This window comes from Manis javanica, chromosome 7 (assembly GCF_040802235.1).
Source record: "Manis javanica isolate MJ-LG chromosome 7, MJ_LKY, whole genome shotgun sequence".
In the NCBI taxonomy this organism is placed as follows: Eukaryota; Metazoa; Chordata; class Mammalia; order Pholidota; family Manidae; genus Manis; species Manis javanica.
The window spans coordinates 42,951,795-42,974,652 of NC_133162.1; the positions used below are offsets into that span (position 1 = coordinate 42,951,795).

The 22,858-nt window shown below is 35.8% G+C and overlaps 1 protein-coding gene across 2 annotated transcripts in view; it reads left to right on the forward strand.

Moving 5' to 3' along the window:
* Positions 1 to 12,736, forward strand: part of P4HA1 (prolyl 4-hydroxylase subunit alpha 1) — an 82,401-nt gene extending 69,665 nt beyond the window's left edge. For both annotated transcript variants that reach the window (XM_017663181.3, XM_017663180.3), the window contains exons 11-15: positions 1,914 to 1,967; positions 4,653 to 4,718; positions 7,690 to 7,758; positions 8,240 to 8,336; positions 9,181 to 12,736. In XM_017663181.3, the coding sequence (XP_017518670.2) occupies positions 1,914 to 1,967; positions 4,653 to 4,718; positions 7,690 to 7,758; positions 8,240 to 8,336; positions 9,181 to 9,251 (357 nt within the window). In that variant the 3' untranslated portion in view covers positions 9,252 to 12,736. The remainder of the gene's footprint in view (positions 1 to 1,913; positions 1,968 to 4,652; positions 4,719 to 7,689; positions 7,759 to 8,239; positions 8,337 to 9,180) is intronic.
* Positions 12,737 to 22,858: the final 10,122 nt, after the last annotated feature.

Below are 22,858 nucleotides of genomic sequence, written 5' to 3' on the forward strand. Positions count from 1 at the left end.
TCTAATAAATTGTCTTGGTAATTTAAAATATTAGAAATACTGATAACTAATGTGTTTTATTTCTTTGTAAACACTTAACCAGAATAGTTTAAACATTACTTTTCCTTCTTCTCATTGGTGAAACTTATGATAGAGTATCTTTTCTCTGCCTTTGCAAATAGTAGTACTTCTAAGTTTGAATTAGCTTTCAACATTTTATTGTTTTGTGCTTTCAGTTTTTTACTAAGGGATCTTTTATTGTGAAGATTTTTCCCCAATGTCACTTTCCTCCATGATATCTTCATCCTTCTCACCACAGTCACTCTCCTTATGTTAGTAAGTTTTGTCTTCACCAAGTTCCTCTGGCTGCCTATCTAGAATTTCTTGAATAGCAAAAGTGGAGGCATTCCCTTTGTCAGCTGTTTCTTCTGTATCTCCATTGAAGTTTGATTTGAATTCACTTACAGCATTTTCACTTTCCCTTTCTCTGTTGTACTTTATCTTTGTTGGCCAATTCCCTTTCCATTAGCCATTTTTGTAAAATATCACATGGGTTTTCACCAGGAGGCAATACAGTTACCTGGTTTGCTGTCTGTGCATGAACTGAATAACAGGTGTGCAGTGAGCAATCACTGACGGATTTTGAGAGAAATGACATGGTCATTGATAAGTGCAACTATTTACACAGTGATTTGTGGACCTAACAGCTAGCAGCAGCTTTTATACTTAATAACTTCTTTTTTGTCCTTTGCTTAATTACAATTCAGTTACCATGGTAACTGAGTTATCAGCTGCATTGTTGGGGGTCTGGTGTTAATGGTTAGCTAAATTGCGGTATTAGAGATTTGGGCAGCTTGGAATTGTAGAAAGCAAGACTGCCTGTATTTAAATTTGCTTAATTGTCATTTATTCCATGGACTGCCTGTATTTAAATTTGCTTAATTGTCATTTATTCCATGGCAATCTATAATTTCCTTGATATTCATCTGATTATTAAAAATTCTTGAATGTGCCTTTTTCTTTCCTAATCTGTATTTATTCTCATCTGCCAAACCTTCACAGAGTCTTCCATGCTCCTTGATATATTTCTACTTAATAGGCTGATCCAACCCGAGGTGTCTGCAACATAAGAATTAAATATCCATAATAATAGTAATTTACATAGGACTTGGACTTTGCTGTGGACACTTTTAAAATTATGTTCTCCCTTCATTTAATCAGCAGTGCTCTTTAAATTATATTCTCCTTTCATTTTCTTGGCAATTTGTCATATTGGGAAGAAGTTTCGTAAGGTTTCATTCTCTTTATTTTACAAATAAGAAAACTGAGACTGTATCCAAAGTTACATATTGTAACTAAGAAAGCTGGAACTTGAACCCAGACCAAATGTTTTTTTTTTTACTTCCCTTTGCTGCTTCACACTGGGACATTGTTATAGCCAACTGAGGTTGGTAGGCCCCTCCAGCAGGAATAAGTAAGTTGGTGTTAACTTTGTCACTTTTTTCCTCTAGTAAGAAAAAAAATATGTAGGTAAAAGGATTTTATTAAAGGAGATTGGGAGTTTGCCAGCATTTTAGCTTTGGAAAACATGAGTTTTGATTTAAATCTAAAGGAAAGTGTTTAGTAAAAATTAACAGTAGAAATCCCAAAATTCTAATTCTAGAAAATCGTAATTCTAAAATTTTTCATTCTAATGAGTTTAACTTATGTATTAGGGAAAACTGTGTTCCCCAAACATTTGCTAAAGAAAAGCATATTAACTAAGGTTCTAAAATAGCATGTAATAGCTTTCCTTGAAAGTTTTTCATCCTTGGTTCCTTAGGAATTCTCATTGATTTAAAATGCTTTGCTTCTCAAAATGGGGCTTATAGATTTTTTAAATTACAGTAATCTTGATTGTTTTTTCATTCATGCTTTGTGTTTCTCTCCTTCAGGTAGCAAATTATGGAGTGGGAGGACAGTATGAACCACATTTTGATTTTGCACGGGTAAGTAAAAAAAAAAGTAAGAGTCTTTGGAAGCTTAAACATGACATAAATTTTGTTCTTTTAGAGTATTAAAAATTTGTGGCCTATTTGGAATTTGTGGAACATGGTGGAATAAATACTCTGTAAAGCCTTTTTTAGGAATTAAAAAACATCTAGATACACAGTAAAAGAACATAAGATACTTCTAAATGGATTGCTGAACATGGAAGAAAGTAAGGAAGTTCCCAAAGGCAAGTTGAACAAGAAAAACCTAGAGACTATTAAAGGGGGTTAAAAAAGCTGAGGCTAGATGCATATACCTCCAGGAATCTTAGAGTTTTGAGTATTAACAGCTGTGTGAGAGAACCTGCCACAGTGTAGGCTCCTGAACCTGAGACCCCTGCATAAACCTAAATCTGTGAAAGTTCACACTTTCAGAGAGAGAAAGAATAGCCCTGAAAATAATGTGTCTTGAGTTAAGAGGCTGAAGGAGAGGTGCATTTTGCGTTCGTGTCTGGAGTGTGATGTATATGGGGAGCTGCTTCTGGGACTTTGTAAGCATTGTCCTGCTGGCACATGAATCAGATTGTAATTTTAACTACCCTGGAAGAGGAAAAATTGATTTAAAATTTTTCAATTTAGCAGTGCTCCTTGGTACCTGGCAGAAGCAAACTTTGTTTCTCCCTAAAGAAGCAGCATCTTCATTCTAGTACCTCAGGAATTTTAAAGATTAAGTTCAGCTAAATATGAACTCATTTTTAAACAAAATTAACTGGTGGTAAGGTACCATTGGTGAGACTGGAACAACCAACAAATTTAAAGATTTAGACACCACCAGAATGCTAGATACATGAATGTCAAATTATAGAATATAAAATAACTATGTATTTAAAGTAAAAGGATAAAAATTAATATAAAATTATAGTTTTTAAATAAAAGGATAAAAATTAAACTCAAAATGACTTAACATATTTGAAAAATAGTAATAGAAGCTCTAGGTAAAAAAAGTAATTGTTGAAATTTAAAATTTAAAGGATAAGTGGAAACAGATTAGAGAAAGATAAAGTAAATTAGTGAATTTGCAAATAGATCTGAAGAAATTACAATAATGCACTTTGAGAGACAGAAACATAAAAAGTGTAAAATAGATATAAAGAAACTGGAGAATAAATAACATCAAAGCAGTTTGCTAAGAAAGCTGTCCTTGCCCAAGTACTTTCCTTAAGATTAATAAATATTGGACATTTTTTTACTTAAGATAATGAGCTATAAATTGTGATATTACCAAATCTTAATTTAAGCTTTACTGTAATTATATGAATTCTAAGGAACATACCATATATTTTAATAAACTTCTTGATCTGTTACCATTTTTAATAAGGGTATGTTCTTTTGAAAGAAGTCACAATCTGTATTTGGTACAGCTCTTGACAGGCTTCATCCCAGAATCCTAGACTGTTTCTGTGTAGGACAGAAAAGAATGTGTTTTTGGTCTCTTTTCCTTCTACTTTCAATTATTTAAAATGTCTGAGGATTTTAGATGATGGGAAAGACAACAGTTCAAGCCCTGACATAAGTGTAAATAAATTTTCTTAGTTTTTTATTTTGAATAATACAGTTTTCTAGAAAGTTGGAAATAAATGAACAGGGAGGCCCTGTGAACCCCTCCTCAGCCTCCTGCAGTGTTAACATCTTGCATAACTGTAATAACACTGTCAAAAGCAGGAAACTGGGAGTGACAGTAAGCCACAGAGCTTACTCTACTCCACCAGTCATATTTGCACTGTGCATCTGTGCTTCATTACGTGTAGCTTTGTGAAACTTGAGCCACAGCCAGTATACATAACTGCACTATCACAAACAAGGCTTCCTTGCCGTGATGTCTTACTACTGCACATCCCCTTCTGCTTCCTATCCCTAACTGCTGATAGCCACTGTTACTCTGTGTAACTTTTATTTCACAAATGTTATATACACTATGTATTCTTTTCAGATTGTCTCTTTCCACTCAGCATAATTCCCTTGAGGTTCATTCAAGTTCTTGCAATAGTGTGTTTCTGTGGTGTATCCATACCTCAGATTGTTTAGTTATTCACCTTTTAAAGGACATGTGAGTAGTTTCCAGTTTGGAACTGGACTTTATTAAAAATGTGTATAAATTTTTCTCAGAGAATGCAAAGAAGCTGTATTTTAATTTAAACTTAAATAGCCAGATGTGAATTCTCCAGCCAGATTAAAGTGATGACTGTCCAAAAGAAAGACAATCATAGTAGCAGTATACATTTGAATGGATCATGAGTTTAAAGTAAATTTCAAGATAAATTTTTTACCCGTGGAAAATATACTTCATGAATGTAGCTAAAACTCATGTCTTATTTTTACAGAAGCTAGAACTATAGGTCTTGAGTTTTTAAATAATCTGAATAGATATTGGTTCTCATTATTTAGGCTAACAAATCTGGACTTTTTTTTCCCCCCAGTGGTCTTATCATAATACTTAAAAAGTATTATCAAAAGTATTCAGTGTACAAATCAACAGCAACAGGTATTTGATTGCCTGCTGTATACAGTGCACTGAACATTGTAAAGGAACCTATTGGGTTGTCTTTGGCATACCTTCAGCACATCACAGATGTTTGTAGCTCCCACTGCAGAACTTGCATTACTGAATCTTACACCACTGAATTAGTTCTGCTTTATTTACAGAAAGACGAGCCAGATGCTTTCAAAGAGCTGGGGACAGGAAATAGAATTGCTACATGGCTATTCTACGTAAGTTATAGTAGATAAAATTTATACTTTTAAGTTGAAATTTGTCATGTGACTCATTTATTTTGATGTGTTCACATGTTTATTCTGCTTTGCTTTTATATAATATCCTAGTTTGAATGTTTTACAACTGAGTATGTGAAATTTTGTTTTTTTATTTTTAACACTTTCTGATTGTAATATTACAACCTGAAGAAGAAACTTAAAATTTACTAGTAGACTCCTTACTTGAAAACAGTTGTTTTTATTTTGAAGTATAGAAGCACTTCTGTGTAGTGTACAAATCATAAGTATATAATGATAAATTTTCACAAAGTGAACACATCTGGTATAATCAGCCTCAGATCAAGAAATAACATCATAGCACCTGTAGTTTCCCACCTGGAACAAGTTACTTACGAATTTAGTGAAACTGAAGTAGGGCAATGGGTCTGTTTCTCACAGCTTGCTCAGGTTTGCTAGCCAGGCTGTGCACTGTCCATCCCCTCTGGTTGCAGTGCGCTTCCCTCCCCCACCCACCCCTTCTGGGCGGGTCCCTGGTGACTGGCAAACACCAGACCAATTTCATACCAGGAATGGAGGAGAGAATGGCCATTTTCTCTCCACCCCTTGCGCCGGATGGACCGGAGGCTCTGCTGTGGTAAACATAATGGACTAAGGCCAGGTGAGAAATTCTGTAAATTCTGGGTGCAAACCTCCATTTACCCCCACAGCACCCTGGAAGCCCATCAAAGGTAACCATTTTCATAGTCATTAAAGTTTCAAAACAGTATACTTTTTAATTATTTATATGTTCATATAGAAAAAATTAAGGTTTGGTCACAATATTTGCCTGTTATCTCTTGCTGCGTAACATTTTACCCCAAAACTGAATGATTTAAAATAACAGTTTTATTGTCTCTCATGGTTGTGTGGTTGACTGGGCTTCTTCACTTGTGGCTTTTGCTCTAGATCTCTCATGCCTTTGCAGCTACATCATGTTTGGCACTGGGGTTATCTCGAAGGTTGATGTTGAAGCAGACTGTTTGCCACAGTATCTATATTCTCCTAAGGGCTTCCTTACAGTATGGTAATTGGATTGCGAGAACAAGTATCCCCCGAAAACAAGGCAGAAGTGGATGGCATTTTTATTACCTACACTCAGAAGTCAGATACAGTGTCACTTCTATATTTAATTGAGGCAATTACAAAGTTCTGCCAGGGTCCAAGGGGAAAGGGTCATAGACGCTACCACTCAAGAGGAATGTCAGTATTATATAAAAAGAGTATGTAGACCAGGACATATATTTGGAAAATATCTCCTACAATGTTATATATAACCTTTGTTAACTTAAAAATATGTATTTCATATATAGACTTAATTTTTAATTCATTGCTCTTTCTATCCCCTGCCCCTATTTGAATTAGATGAAATGGCATCTTTTTTTCCATGTTTTATCTCACTCCCTGCTCCTGTTGTCTTTTACTCTATTGCCTCCATTCCTTTTCCTCCTTCCCTATATCCAAACCCTCGTCTCACAACTCCTCATTTCCAAAAGGATCTAGGATACTTTAAAAAAAAAATTCAAGATGCTGTTAAAAAAGGATTTAGGATTAAAGAGGTTTTAAGAATGCGTAAGGTAAAATAAAATGAGTGAATTATCACACAAGGGAAACAAGAGAAGTTGATAGATTATACAAAATTCATACTGTGAAGTATACTTGTATACTTTCTAGAGATGAGCTCTCCACAGATTATACCAATTTATATATCACCTTTCCATGTGAAGTTTGTCCAACTTTTTAATCTGTACCTCTTTCACATATGAGATTGGCAGTTACCTTGATTTTAATTTGCATTTCTCTTATTAGAGAGATTGATGATCTTTTCAGATGCTCAATAGCCATTAAACATTTGTTTTTGGCTATAACTGTTTCTTCCATTTCTTTGCTTTTATAAATACTGATGCTATATTATTTGGTGAGATATCCATAAATATCAGATATATGTTAAATTGATTATGTAGCATTTTTATTAGATTAGTATTCTTCTTTTCTATTTAAATACTATTCCCAGATGAGCCATATAGCACAGCTTTTTAATTTCTCTGAAGTTAGTTTTGTCATTGCTTAAGAGCAGTTAGCTCTTTGTTACTAATTATATAAGGATAAAATACCCTTCTTTATCCAATGCTTCTGTTTGATTTAAACTGTGTCTGGTACTAAATTCAAACCCTGTTTTTGTTTTCTTTTGCATTTGCCTGGCAAATCTTACCTTTTTGTTTTCTGTTTGTGAGTCACTTGGTTTTAGATGTGACTCCTTGGATATAATAGCATACGGTTGGGATTTACTTTGTGACACAATTACACATTCTGTCTATACATTCTATGTATGTTGCTTTTGAAAAAAATCTTCACTATATGATCTATTCCTTTGCCTCATTTTGTGTGTGCTGCTTCAGTTAATTTGGAAGGTTTGTGTTTATTCTGTCAGTTCCTTATTATCAGAAATGACAAAACTGATTTTAGTTTTTCTCTTGGCATTGATTTCTATTTTAAATTAATTTATTTAAATATTTATTGAGCACCTATTCTTTAGGTACTATTCTATACACTAAAGTTCAGCAAGGAACAGATGAAAATTCCTGCCCCTGTGGAGATTATATATTCTAGTACAATAAAATACATATTTATACTCCTGTATTACTTAACATTTTTTAAATCATCTCTTTTTGCCTCTGGCTATAACAGAAGTGTTTATATCTCCCTGACTTTATCCTTCCTTTGCTTTATGTATATGAATATATATTTTTTACTTAAGTATGTAAACCTAAACAGCATATTTTGCTTTTTAAAAACTGAGTAGCATGCACAAACCAGTATGTAATAGAAAGCCAGATATTCTCATACCTGGTGTTCAGTGCCATATCCTCCTTGCAGTGGCATGTTTAACTTTATTCTAGCAGCATTTTAATAATACTCTCGTCCCTTACAGATGAGTGATGTGTCAGCAGGAGGAGCCACTGTTTTTCCTGAAGTAGGAGCTAGTGTTTGGCCCAAAAAGGTAAACTCTGTTGTTTTAGTTTTTGGGGTCTATTTTCCCTGAGGAAGAGCTATACCTTTATTTCATGATTTAATTAACAAATTACATTTTAAAGTTGTATACTTAAGGACTACATTATCACTAGGTAAAATTTTAGATATTTTAATGGCACAACTTACTGTGAGCACCTAGAAGTAATGACCAGCCATGGATTAATGTTTTTGTTTCTAAAATGGGTACCCTATGATGTTTGCCCCTCCATCTTGCTATTATAAGATTTGTTAGACTTGTTTTAGTAATGTCCTTTTTGTGTTAAGCAACTTTATGGTATTAACATTTTCATGTGGTCACCAAAATTGTGTGATATAATCATATTAAAATTATATTAGAGGAAGATATAATGCTGCCATAGAAGAGTGCTTCTACAGTAACAGAGGAAAGTTTAATTACTATAAAAAGTAACCTGATGTTTTATTTGGGGACAATTTTGTATTCTTCACAGGGAACTGCTGTTTTCTGGTATAATCTGTTTGCCAGTGGAGAAGGAGATTATAGTACACGACATGCAGCCTGTCCAGTACTAGTTGGAAACAAATGGGGTAAATATTTCCTATAAGCTTAGGATAAAATGATCTTTATCTCATTTTGAAGTTATTACACCTGTGTCTTAAAAAGAAAATGAAAACTCCCACGGTGACTTTCACATTGAATGGGATTCAACCATGCACGTTTCTGATCTTAATATAAATTTGCTTTCAACAGATCAGAAGTTTTAACTCTACTTCCACTTGAAACACTAGCTGACCCAAAAGTTGAATAAGATAGTATCTTCCCCACAGGGAGTCACTGTTGTCTCTGATAGACACACTAATGGGTGGATTAGTGTAGTACATACTAATACAAAGACGTAAACAGAAGATGGTGATGCCTTACATTTGGGGAGGCTTTTTCAAAGCTTAATTTTTACCTGCAGATAGAGCAGTAGCTTTCCAGGCATATTAGGGACCAGGGACATTAAAAAACAGTATCTGGGAACCATGGAAACTTGAGCACCTGGAAATAGTGTTGCTCCTTTAGAGTGGTGACTTTATGTTCATTGTTAAAATGTTTTTGCATTAGAGGTTGTATTTTGCACACAGGAAGTACAATATTCTATGCTATCTGTACCTACATCTTAATTCCATTTGTGTTTAATTTCTGTACTTATATTAAACATCAGGAAATGCATATACAGGCTCTCAAATGTACACACATATGTAAAAAATCTAATATGTTTCCAATATTTAGTGAAGTTTTTAAAAGACTGCTTAAGTAAGTAGTATCTGCCTTTATCTGGTTTGGGTCTTGAGATTTTAGCCCACTTAGAAACTTTGTTGTAGGTCCAGCTCTTAGACGTTAATTAAATACTAGTTAGTGAAAAAAAATTTTTTTCCTCTCCCACAGTATCCAATAAATGGCTGCATGAACGTGGACAAGAATTTCGAAGACCATGCACCTTGTCAGAATTGGAATGACAAACAGGCTTCCCTTCCTCTCTTGTTGTACTCTGATGTGTTTCACACACACATTTCCCAGTCTTAACTTTCAAGAGTTTACAATTGAGTAACACTCCATGATTGATTCAGCCATGAACCTCATCCCATGTTTTCTTCTGTGGACAGTCACTAACTTTGTGGAGTTTTTCCTTTTAAAATTAACACTAAATCACCACACTGTACATTAAAATCTCAAAGTCATTATCACAGAGGACAAAGCAAAGTGCAGGTCAATTTTTTTTATCCAGCCAAAAAGTTCTTAGTATTTCACTACATCTCAGTTGGTAGGTGGGAGGCTAGAAGGGCTATCTCATTAAGGAACAGATGCCTTAGAATATGTACCTAGGTATTATGTTCCCTAGTCTGTTGTCTTTTCTGGATCTGCCTGAAGACAAGGAATAAACTAGCCTCTAATCTGGGTTCTACACATTTGCCCCTCCCCAGTCCTTTTTAAAGTATACTATATTTTACCAATCCCCATCTTCTCTCATAGCTCCTCTGTATTGAATTAAATCTATTAGAGTTTAAAAATACTTTGATCTAAAAAAATGTTTTTAACAGAAAGCCCTACATAACAAAAGTGATCACTTACTCTGTTTCTCCTTTTTCTTAAATTACTGATATTGTCCATAAAATTTGCTATTTCTCTTAATTCTAATACCTTGCCTCTTATTCCTGCTACAGCAGGGTGGTGATATTGAATAAATATTGTGCCTTAGGAGACTGGAAATTTTTAAATGTAAAAGTCCTTTCAATGATGAGGGAATTGATTTTTTTAAAACAATCTTTTTCCTAAAAAGTCAAAATGTTTGTTTTTTCAATTATGAAATGTGTTGTGACCTATTTATGATCTTAAATCTTTTTAAAAAATGTTTGTTTTCTGTGTGGTATTTTTCATATTTTAATGCAAGCTGTAGCAATACCGTATTTCTTTTATACATAGGACATAATGTGACATTATTATGGTAGAAAAATTTGGACTTGGTGAACTTTTAATCAAAATATGCTTCCTTCAAAGGGAGGTCTACAACTTTACATTAGTGCAACTTAAGACTTTCTCTTTTCTGAAAATACAGTGCAGTAGTATAAAGCAGTGAACTTAATGAAATACATTAATTGATCCTTTAGATTTTTTATGGAAAATCTTAGTTCATATAAGGCTCTTTATTCTTTATGAAGTATCTAAATATTTAAGGAAGAATTTGGCTAATTCATTTGGAAAGAAAGTAATACTTCTACCAATTTTTAAAATCTAGTTCTTTTCTCTTGCCTACCTTTTGCTCCACCAGTTATTTTAATAAGAAATATTAAGTGCAGTATTTAGATATTTTTTAAAGTACAGAAATAAAATGGGGGTTCAAAGGATGGAAACTAACCTTTACTGCCATGTGTTTTTAGCATGTAAAATTAAAATATCTATTTCACCAGGAAATGACATACTCTATATACCTTAAAAATTTCATGATATCCACCACGAAGCCCCACATGGAGACTGGTAAAGTCTTTTCAGTGAACAAAAATCCTTCTCAAGTTTCATAATTATCAACTATTTTTCTTTTACAAATGAAAAGGAGAAAAAAATTCCTGTATAGAACTTTGAGTCCAGTGGTAATTGCAATCCTTTTTTTTTTTTAACGATGAACTTTAAAATAAATGACCCTATCATGGAAAATGTGGAAACTGGTTTCCTCACTATCCCTAAGTACCTATCCTTCAAGATTGGAAGTTTCATCATCATTCATTAACTTTAAGCGTGGTGTTATCACCAGTCTCACCAACATGGAGTTAACTGACCAGAAAACTCAAACAGCAGGGAAAGTAAATGCCATAACTATGTAAGAACCTAGCAGGATTATTGGAAAAACAAAAACAAAAACGATGTGACTTTAGGATTCTTTGGAAAGCTAAATGGTAAATGCAGTGATGAATATAGCAATGAACTGTCTACTTTGGTGAAAATAATCATTTTGTAATAACTTTTATATTAACAGTTGTAAGCAATAAGCACACACATATGAACTAAAATGTGTGTGTGTATGTGTGATTTTATTGCTGCTGAGAAGTATCTAAAATCCTTACATAGCCATGTGTTGACTGGTTATATGTAAATTCCATACCAGATAACCACTTAAGGCCATGTAGCTGAAAACTGAATAACTATGTGCAGGACCCCATGGGCTAAAAGAATCATTGGATTCCTACTTTAAGGAATTACAGTGTAATATTGAAACAACACAAACACCCAGTCATGATTAAATCACTTGAGAAGGAATAAACAAAGTAGAGGTTACTAGGGCAGAGCAGAATGAAAAATGACATCTTAATGCATAGCCAACAACACAAGAACCAATCTCCTCTTGGCAGTACTTACTCCACTATGGTAAAAGTTGTTGTTTTAGGGGACACTATTGGGTTACTTTGAGGAAAATGGGTGAATAATAGAGATTACCATTTGTTAAGTTACCAGATCAGAATAAAATAGATTTCATATTCCTTTTCTAATGTCCTTGGATATTACCAGCACCATATGCTGAGTTTTGGAAAATTAAGGGTAGACCAATAAAGTTCTTGGCTGCCTACTTTATTTTGAGGACTTCAAAGTTTACTTTCTGTAGACTTCAATTAAATACATATTTTGATGCATAAAGATTGATAACCATATAAAAAAACAATAGTAAGGCAGTCTTACCAAATGTAAAAGCAGATTTTAAATAAGTGGGCCAATTGGGAATATTCCACATTATACTTTTTGAGGCCTTGTTTCCATTGCAGCATAATTTTGTTGAAACTAGTTGTACAAACCAAAATAATCACAAAAAGAATAAGGTTTAAAATCTAAAAAAGGAAAGTTCCTAGAATTTTGTCATTTGGTCATTCCAGTGTCCTGACAGGCCGATTTCTAATACAAATCAGTTTTAGGATAAGCACTTTAAAGTACTCAGAATAGATCATTCTAAATAAAACACGGAGTGATGTGCACTTTTACATTTCAGGGCTTTTAAAGGGAGATGAAATGTATCTTGAGTCAACCTTTTCTAGAGAAGATAATTACTTAAGTCCACAAAGAGCCAAAATTATTACTGTAATACCTACTTTAAAGCTATGAATGTATGTAAACTCCACTGCAATGTAGGTTTTACAGAGGTTTGGATATATCAGGTTATGTAAATCATATTATGTAAAATAACTATATAATGGTTAGCTTCTAATAATATTAATCTTATCCTTTGATACCTATATAATAAAGCATTGTAGTTGTTAACTGTAAGATGAAATGTCTTACATAATAGTTCTATTTCTACTTTACATTTAAAAGGTAAAATTAAGGTTTTGTGACATGAAACACCTTTCAGACTTACTATGAGATGGAAAAAAATAGTCCTTTAGGAGAAGTCTCAAGATGGTGGAATAGAAAGGGAAGACAGAAATCCCCACCCCACCCCAGCCCCCCACACACAAAGGAAGTAACGACAGCAAATGCACCTAATCCTGAAAATGCATTGAAGGCTGTAGAACAAACCACCTACACCTGGGGAACGAGAAGACCACACAGAAAAGAGCAAAGTGGTAGAGCCATGACCAAGCAGGACCCTATCCCTGCCTCCATCCCAGCTCACAGGCAGAAGGAAAAGGAAAGGATCTGGTAGGGGATAGGTACCCAGGAACTCTGTACACCTGGCCCTGGAGATCTGCTCTGGGAACTGAGTCCACATTGCATTGGGTTCTGCAGTGGCACTGGACACCAGGGACAGTTGGAACTCTCTGGGAGGCTTAGACCCCAGTGGACTGTGGAAAACAGGCATGCTCTACTGGTCTTGCCAAGACCCAACACAGAGGCAGCAGTTTGAAAGACTTAGCAGTGGGAGGGGAGTCAGAGGGGTGAGGGTTTGGCAGGGCTGTCTCTGCAAGAGAAAGAGCAGGTGGATGATACTTGCCCAGCCCTCCCTTGGCCCAGCGGTTTGAACACTCTCCAGAGCCCCAGGTGCCCCATCCCCTCACTGGAGGCTCAGCCCTGAGGTGCCTCCCTGTGTGCTGTCCATGTGCCAGCCTACTTGGCCTAGTAGCAACTGACTTGCTGCCTGGTGCACAGGGTCTTCTTTCAGCTTTCTCAGCCCTGTTACACCCCAGTGGAAAGGAGGAAGGGTGCCTGCAGGAGCCAGCTCTGAGAGCTCCTTCCTCCCCACAGGTGGCTAAGCTGCGTGCTGAGTGCCTTGCTGCTGCTGGGGGGCACCTGTGGAACTCACAGCTGCAGCAGGACTAGCTGCCTCTGCCACCACCAGCACAGCCTCCCACAACCTGACTTGCTATCACTGTGAGCCCACAGGACCCCACACCGGGCCTGTGCCACCACTGTAAGCCTGTGGGCCCTTCCACCACATGACTCACCTTTCAGCACACCTGCGTGCCCTGCTAGTCTATGATTATGATTTACCACTGCAAATCGTGTGGCTCGCTGCCACCACTGAGCACCCAAGGGCTCTGCAACTGGATGACTTGCTACTGCTGTGAGCCCATGAACCCTGCCATTGTGCAACTCGCCCTGCAACTGACTTGCCCATCCCTGTTGACCCAGAAGCCCTGCCATCACTGCCATTCACAATGATCCCAGCAGAAACTACGCTCTGACCACATAGGCCCAGCTAAGGCAAACTGCTGGCCCCAGCAGACTTGAGATGAACAACTGCCAGCAGAGCAAAAGAAAGGTGACCCCACCCATTGCCCACCAACAGTAACTGGGGGCCCACAGCAAAGGAGAAGCAGGTACTGGAGAGGAAAGAGTCCTGAGCTTCTGGGCACCATGAGATGCCTTTATAAAGCCATTACTCTAGATCAGGAACCATAGGAGATCCATCTAATACAAAGGAGGAAAAACAGAAACCATGACAAAATGAGGAGGCAGAGGAATATGATTGTAATAAAACTATAAGATAAGACCAGAAAGAGGACTAAATGAGACAGGAGATCACCAATCTTCTAAAGATTTCAAAGTAAAACTCAAATATGCTAACTGACCTGCAGAAATGTATTAAAGATCTCAGAGGACTTTGACAGATACAAGACCTGAATAATACTGTAACAAATGAAACAAAATGAAGGGAATGAATAAGAAATTGCTGAAAGTAGAGACAATGAAATGGACATTAGGGAACAGGAATACAATGATAAGACAGCTGTGTAACCAATCCAAGTGAATCAATATTTGCATAATAAGGGTACCAGAAGAAGAGACAAAGGGATAGAAAGTCTCTTTCAGAAAATAGTCATTGAAAACTTCAATCTGGGGAAGGAAATAGACACTCAGGTCATTGAAGTTCAGAGAGTCCCTAAAAAAAGGAACCCCAGTAAGACAAACAAGACATATAATTAAAATGGCAAAGATTAAGGATAAGGAAAGAGTATTAAAAGCAGCCTGAGAGAGGAAAAAGACTAAAAGAAACCCCATCAGGCTATCAGCAGACTTCTCAAGCAGAAGCTTTTAGGCCAGAAGGGAGTCTCATGAAATAGAAAATGTACTGAAACAGAAGGACCTTCAACCAAGAATCATCTACCCAGCAAGATTATCATTTAAATTTGGAGCAGGGATTAAAAATTTTCCAGATAAATGAGGCTAAAAGAATTTGTAACAACTAAACCAGCATTACAGGATATGTTAAAGGGACTGCTGTAGATGGAAATGTTCCTAAGGCTAGTTTTGATTATGACATCTAATAAATAAAGTGTGAAGAAGAAAAAAACTACTTTTAGATTGTGTTTGAAATAGAGCAATCAGCAACTTAATAGAGACTTAGATAGTCAGAAAGCTATCCCTGAGAAAGAAAGAAAGGAGCTATAAAACAAACAGAAAACAATAGTGTGGCAATAAGTACATACCTATCAATAATTACATCAAATGTAAAAGGACTGAATGCACCAAACAAAAGACACAGAGTGGCAGAATGGATAAACAAGACCCATATACATGCTGCCTACAGGAGACTCATTTCAGACCCCAAAACATACACAGACTAAAAGTGAGGGATGGAAGAAGATATTCCATGCAAAAAGTTGGGAGAAAAGAGCAGGAGTAGCAGTACTTATATCAGACAAAAAAGGTTTCAAAACAAAGAAAGTAATAAGAGAAAAAAGAAGGACATTACATAATGATAAAGGGGTCAGTCCAACAAGAGGATATAACCATTATAAATACTCACCCAACATAGGTGCACATAAATGTATAAAACAAACAAAACAGAATTAAGGGGTAAGTAGATTGCAACACATTCATTTTAGGAGACTCACACACCACTCACATTAATACACAGATCAACCAGCAGAAAATAAATAAGGAAATACAGGCACTAATACAGGCATTAGATCAGAAGGACTTAACAGATAACTACAGAACATTCCACCCAAAAGCAGCAGGATACACATTTTCTCAAGTGCACATGGAATGTTCTCCAGAATAAATCATATACTAGGCCACAAAAAGAGCCTCAATAAATTTTAAAAATTGAAATTGTGTCAGACACCTTATCAAAGCACAAAGGTATGAAACTAGAAATAAATTACACAAAGAAAACAAAAAAGCCTTAAAACACATGAAGGCTAAACAACATGCTTCTAAAAAGTAATCAGTGGATCAATTAACAAAACAAATCAAGCAATACATGAAGACAAATGAACACAAAAATTCAACAGCTCAAAATCTGTGGGACACCGTGAAGGCTGTTCTTATAGGGAAGTACATAGTAATATAGTCCTACCTCAAGAAACAAGAACAATACCCAACAGTCTAAAATCAAAAAACTAGAAAAGAAAGCACAAATGAATCTCAAAGTTAGTATAAGGAGGGACATGATAAATTTCAGAGAAAAAATAAAATAGAGAAGAATAAAACAATAGAAAGAATCAATGAAGTCAGGAGCTGATTCTTTGAGAAAATAAAATAGAGAAACCCTTAGCCAGACTTACCAAGAAAAAAATGGAGTACAACACATAAAATCAGAAATGAAGAAGGAATAATCACAATGGATACCATAGAAATAGAAGTAATTATTAGAGAATACTATGAAAAATTATAAGCCAATATTGGACAACCTAGAAGAAATGGACAACTTCCTAAAAAAAATATAACCTTCCAAGATTGACCCAAGAAGAAACAGAAAAGCTGAACAGACCAATTCCCAGCAATGAAATTGAATAGATAATAATTTTTTAAAAACCCAAAAAACAAAAATGCTGGTCCTAATGACTTCATGCTGAATTCTACCAAACATTTAAAGAAGAGCTTCTTAAAGTATTGCAAAAAGTGGAAGAGGAGGTAATACTTCCAAACTCATTCTAGGAAGACAGCATCACTGATACCAAAACCAGACAAAGATACCACAAAAAAAGAAAACTACAGACCAATATCCCTGATGAGCATAGATGCAAAAATACTCAATAAAATATTAGCAAACCGAATTCAAAAATACATCAAAAAGATCATTCATCATGAGCATGTAGGATTTATTCCAGGGATGCCTATAAGAGACTCACTTCAAACCAAAAGCGATACACAGGCTGAAAGTAAAGGGATGGAAAAATGGATTTCATGCAACTAATAGAGAGAAAAAAGCAGGAGTTGCAGTACTTGTATCAGGCCAAATAGACTTCAAAACAAAGAAACTCATAAGAGACAAAGAAGGACATTATGTAATGATAAAAAGGTCAGTCCAACAAGATGATATAACTATTATAAATATGCACCCAACACAGGATCACCTACATATAGGAAACAAATACTAACAGAATTAAAGAGGGAAGTAGAATGCAATGCATTCATTTTAGGAGACTTCAACACACCACTCACTCCAAAGGACAGATCAATGAGACAGAGGCACTGAACTATCTAACACATTAGAACAGGTGGCCCTAACAGACATCTACAGAACACTCTACCCAAAAGCAACAGATACATATTCTTCTCAAGTGCACATGGTACATTTTCAAGAATAGGTCATATACTAGGCCATAAAAAGAACCTCAGTAAATTAAAAAAGATTGAAATTGTACCAACCAGCTTCTCAGATCACAAAGGTATGAAACTAGAAATAAAATAAGCAAGAAAACAAAAAAGCCCACAAACACATGGAGGCTTAATAACATACTCCTAAATAATAAATGTATCAATGACTGAATAGAAACAGAAATCAAGCAACATATAGAGACTAATGACAACAATAATTCAACACTGCAAAATCTGTGGGATGCAGCCAAGGCACTACGAGGAAAGTGTATTACAATACAGGCCTACCTCAGGAAAGAAGAACAATCCCATATAAGCAGTCTAAACTCACAATTAATGAAACTAGAAAAAGAAGAACAAATAAAGACCAAAGTCAGTAGAAGGAAGGACATAATAAAGATAAGAGCATAAATAAATAAAATCAAAAAGAATAAAACAATAGAAAGAATGAATGAAAGAGCTGGTCCTTCCAGAAAATAAACAAAATGGATAAACCCCTAGCCAGACTTATCAAGAAAAAAAGACAGTCTACACATATAAACAGAATCAGAAATGAGAAAGGAAATATCACTATGGACACCACAGAAATACAAAGAATTATTAGAGAATACTATGAAAATCATATGCTCACAAACTGGATAACCTAGAAGAAATGGACAACTTTCTAGAAAAATACAACGTTCCAAGGCTGACCCAGGAAGAAACAGAAAATTTGAATAGACTAATTACCAGCAACGAAATTGAATTTGTAATAAAAAAAACTACCTAAGCACAAAATGCATGACCAGATGGTTTCACTGCTGAATTGTATCAAACATTTAGTGAAGACCTATTACCCATCCTCAACATTTTCCAAAAGTAGAACAGGAGGGAATACTTTCAAACTCATTCTATAAGGCCAACATCACTCTAATACCAAAACCAGGCAAAGACACCACAGAAAAGAAAATTACAGACCAATATCCATGATGAACACAGATGCAAAAATACTCAACAAAATATTAGCAAACTGAATTAAAAAATACATCAAAAAGGTCATCATGATCAAGTGAGATTCATCCCAGGGATGCAAGGACGGTACAACATTTGCAAATCCATCAAAATCATCCACCACATCAACAAAAAGGACAAAAACCACATGATCATCTCCATAGATGCTGAAAAAACATTTGACAAAATTCAACATCCATTCATGATAAAAACTCAACAAAGTAGGTATAGAGGGCAAGTACCTCAACATAATAAAGGCCATATATGACAAACCCATAGCCAACATTATACTTAACAGCGAGAAGCTGAAAGCTTTCCCTTTAAGATCAGAAACACAACAAGGATGCCCACACTCCCCACTTTTATTCAACATAGTTCTGGAGGTCTTCGCCACGGCAATCAGACAACACAAAGAAAGAAAAGGCATCCAGATCAGCAAGGAAGAAGTCAAACTGTCCCTATTTGCAGATGACATGACATTGTACATAAAAAAACCCTAAAGACTCCACTTCAAAACTACTAGATCTAATATCTGAATTCAGCAAAGTTGAGGGATACAAAATTAATACACAGAAATCTGTTGCCTTCCTATACACTAATGATGAATGAGCAGAAAGAGAAATCAGGAAAACAGTTCCATCCACAATTGTAGCAAAAAGAATAAAATACCTAGGAATAAACCTAACCAAGGAAGGGAAAGACCTATACCCTGAAAACTACAAGACACTCTTAAGAGAAATTAAAGAGGACACTGATAAATGGAAATTCATCCCATGCTCTTGGCTAGGAAGAATTAATATTGTCAAAATGGCCACCCTGCCTAAAGGAATCTACAGATTCAATGCAATCAATCTCTATCAAAATACATACAGCATTTTCAATGAAGTAGAGAAAATAGTTCTAAAATTCATATGGAATGACAAAAGACCCCAAATAGCCAAAGCAATCCTGAGAAGGAAGAATAAAGCAGGGGGAATTAAGCTCCCTCACTTCAAGTTCTACTACAAAGCCACAGTAATCAAGACAGTTTGGTGCTGGCACAAGAACAGACACATAGACAATGGAACAGAATGGAGAGCCCAGATATAAACCCAAGCATACATGGTCAGTTAATATACAATAAAGGAGCCATGGACATACAATGGGGAAATGACAGCCTCTTCAACAGCTGGTGTTGGCAAAACTGGACAGCTACATGCAAGAGAATGAAACTGGATTATTGTCTAACCCCACACACAAAAGTAAACTCAACATGGATCAAAAGCCTGAATGTAAGTCATGAAACCATAAAACTCTTTGAAAAAAATATAGGCAAAAATCTCTTGGACATAAGGATGAGCAACTTCTTCATGAACACATCTCCCCAGGCAAGGGAAATAAAAGCAAAAATGAATAAGTGGGACTATATCAAACTAAAAAGCTTCTGCACAGCAAAGGACACCATCAATAGAACAAAAAGACATCCTACAGTATGGGAGAATATATTCATAAATGAGATATCCAATAAAGGTTTGACAGCCAAATTCTACAAAGAGCTCATGCACCTCAACAAACAAAAAGCAAATAAGCAAATTAAAAAATGGGCAGAGGAGCTGAACAGACACTTCTCCAAAAAAGAAATTCAGATGGACAACAGGCACATGAAAAGATGCTCCACATCACTAATCATCAGAGAAATGCAAATTAAAACCATAATGAGATACCATCTCACACAAGATAGGATGGCCAACATCCAAAAGACAAACAACAACAAATGTTGGTGAGGATGTGGAGAAAGAGGCACCCTTCTACACTGCTGGTGGGAATGTAAACTAGTTTAACCATTATGGAAAGCAGTATGGAGGCTCCTCAAAAAACTAAAAATAGAAATACCATTTGATCCAGGAATTCCACTCCTAGGAATTTACCCTAAGAATGCAGCAGCCCAGTTTGAAAAATACATATGCACTCCTATGTTTATCACAGCACTGTTTACAACAGCCAAGAAATGGAAGCAACCTAAGTGTCCATCAGTAGATGAATGAATAAAGAAGATGTTGTACATACACACAATGGAATATTATTCAGCTATAAGAAGAAAACAAATCCTACCATTTGCAACAATGTGGATGGAGCTAGAGTGTTTTATGCTCAGTGAAATAAACCAGGCAGAGAAAGACAAATATCAAATGATTTCACTCATCTGTGGAGTATAAGAACAAAGAAAAAACTGAAGGAACAAAACAGCAGCAGACTCACAGAACCCAAGAATGGACTAACAGTTACCAAAGGGAAAGGGACTGGGGAGGATGGGTGGGAAGGGAGAGGTAAGGGGGAAAACGGGGCATTATGATTAGCCCACATAATGCAGCAGGTGGGGACACGGGAAAGGCAGTATATACAGAGAAGACAAGTAATGATTCTGTAGCATCTTACTATGCTCATGGACAGTGACTGTAATGGGTATGTGGGGGTCATTTGATAATAGGGGGAGTCTAGTAACCACAATGTTGTTACAGTAATTGTACATTAATGATATCCAAAAAAGAAATTTTTTTTGAACTTTGGGGCTTTCCCCCTCCTTTCCTCAAAAGATTACAGTTAAATAACTGTGTACTTGTTTTGTTCAAAAACAACATTGGCAGAGGACATGAATAGACATTTTTCCAAAGGAGACATACAGATGGCCAACAGACACATTAAAAGATACTCAGTATCACTAATCACCAGGATAGCGAAAGTCAGAATAAGGTATCAACTCACCTTTCAGCATGGCTAGTATCAAAAGGCAAGAAATAACAAGTATTGGCAAGGATGTGGAGATAGAGGAACCCTCATGCACTGTTGGTGGGAATGTACATCAATACAGCCAGTATAGAAAACAGTAAGGAGGTGACTCAAAAAATTAAAAATGGAAATATTATACATCTGAGTTATTCCACTTCTAGGTATCTACCTGAAGAAAAACAAAAACACTAATTCAAAAAGGTATATGAGCCCTATATTTATTGCCACATTAGTTACAATAGCCAAGGTAATAGAGCAATCTAATGTCCCTTGACAGATGAATGGAAAAAGAAGTGGTATATACACATACATACTGCAATATAATGAGATATTAGAAATACCTATTTGGTCATTTATATAACCAAATATATATTTCTCAGGTATATTTAATCTTCATCCACAGTTTCTGAAAACACTTCAGAGCCTTAAAATGAGATGGTATCTTGTCATGTTAGTGAGACTTTTGGAGCTCACCCAAGGGCAGGGGCTGGAAGCTGAAGCTGCCAATGGCCAATGATTTAGTCAATCATCAGTATGCAATGAATCCTCACAGAAACTCATGAGAAAATCATTTCTTTCCCTTTGCATCCTGTTTCTTTGTTGGTGACCGCTTCCACACTTGGGGAAACAAAGACCCTTCCATGTGCCATAAAGCCAGGCCTTGAGCTCCACACGATAATTCTTTTATTTGGGACTTTGCCCTGTGTATCTCTTCTTTTGGCTATTAATCTGTACCCTTTATTAAGCCAATAAACAAAGTGTTTTCCTTCTCTCTGTGAGTCATTCTAACAAATTAATCAAACCTAATGGTGAGGTTGTTGGAATCTCAAATCTGTAGTCAGTTGGTCAGAAACACAGGTAATAGCCTGGGGCTTGTGACTGGCATTTGGAGGTGGGGGTTAGACAGCAATCTTGTGGGATGGAGCCCTTAACCTGGGGAATCTGGTGCTATCTCTGGGCAGATATTATCAGAATTGAGTTGAGTACTCAGACACCCTGCTGGTGTTTGAGAATTGGTTGCTGTCATGCATTTTGGGAAGACCCCCTAAACACACATACACACATTGGAAGTGGGTCTGGGAAACTGAAAGAAGGTGGTGTGGAACTTACAATGGAATATTAGCCATAAAAAATGAAATCTTCCATTTGCAACAACATGGATAGATCTAGAAGGTATTATGTAAGTGAAAAAAGACAGAAAGACAAATTCCTTATGATTCCACTTATATGTAGAATCTAAATAATAAAAGGAACAAAGAAAGAAAACAGAAATAGACTCATAAACACAGAGAAAAACTGGTGGTTGCCAAGAGGAAGCAGGAGGAGTGATGCGGAAATGGGACAAAGGGGCACAAACTTTCAATTATAAAATAAATAAGTCATGGGATTAAAAGTATAGCATAGGGGATATAGTCAATAATATTATAATAACTTTATATGGTGACAGATGGTAACAGCAGACACCATGGAGAACATTTCATAATGTATATGATTGTCCAATCACTATATTGTACACTTGAAACTAATATAACAGTATATAAACCATTTAAAAAATAAGTACTCACACAAAATAAATAAATATATTGGATTATATCTCCAAACAAAAGGCATAGTGTGGCCAGACATAAAAAACAAGACTCAATTATATATTCCCTGGAAAGGACTCACTTCACCTTTTAGTACATACGTGGGCTCAAATGAAGGGATGGAAAAAGATATTCCATGCAAGTTGAAACCAAAAGAGAGCTGAAGTAACTATATTTATATAAGAGAAAATAGACTTAAAGCCAATAATGTCAACAAGAGACAAAGAAGGTCATTATATAATGATAAAAGTGTG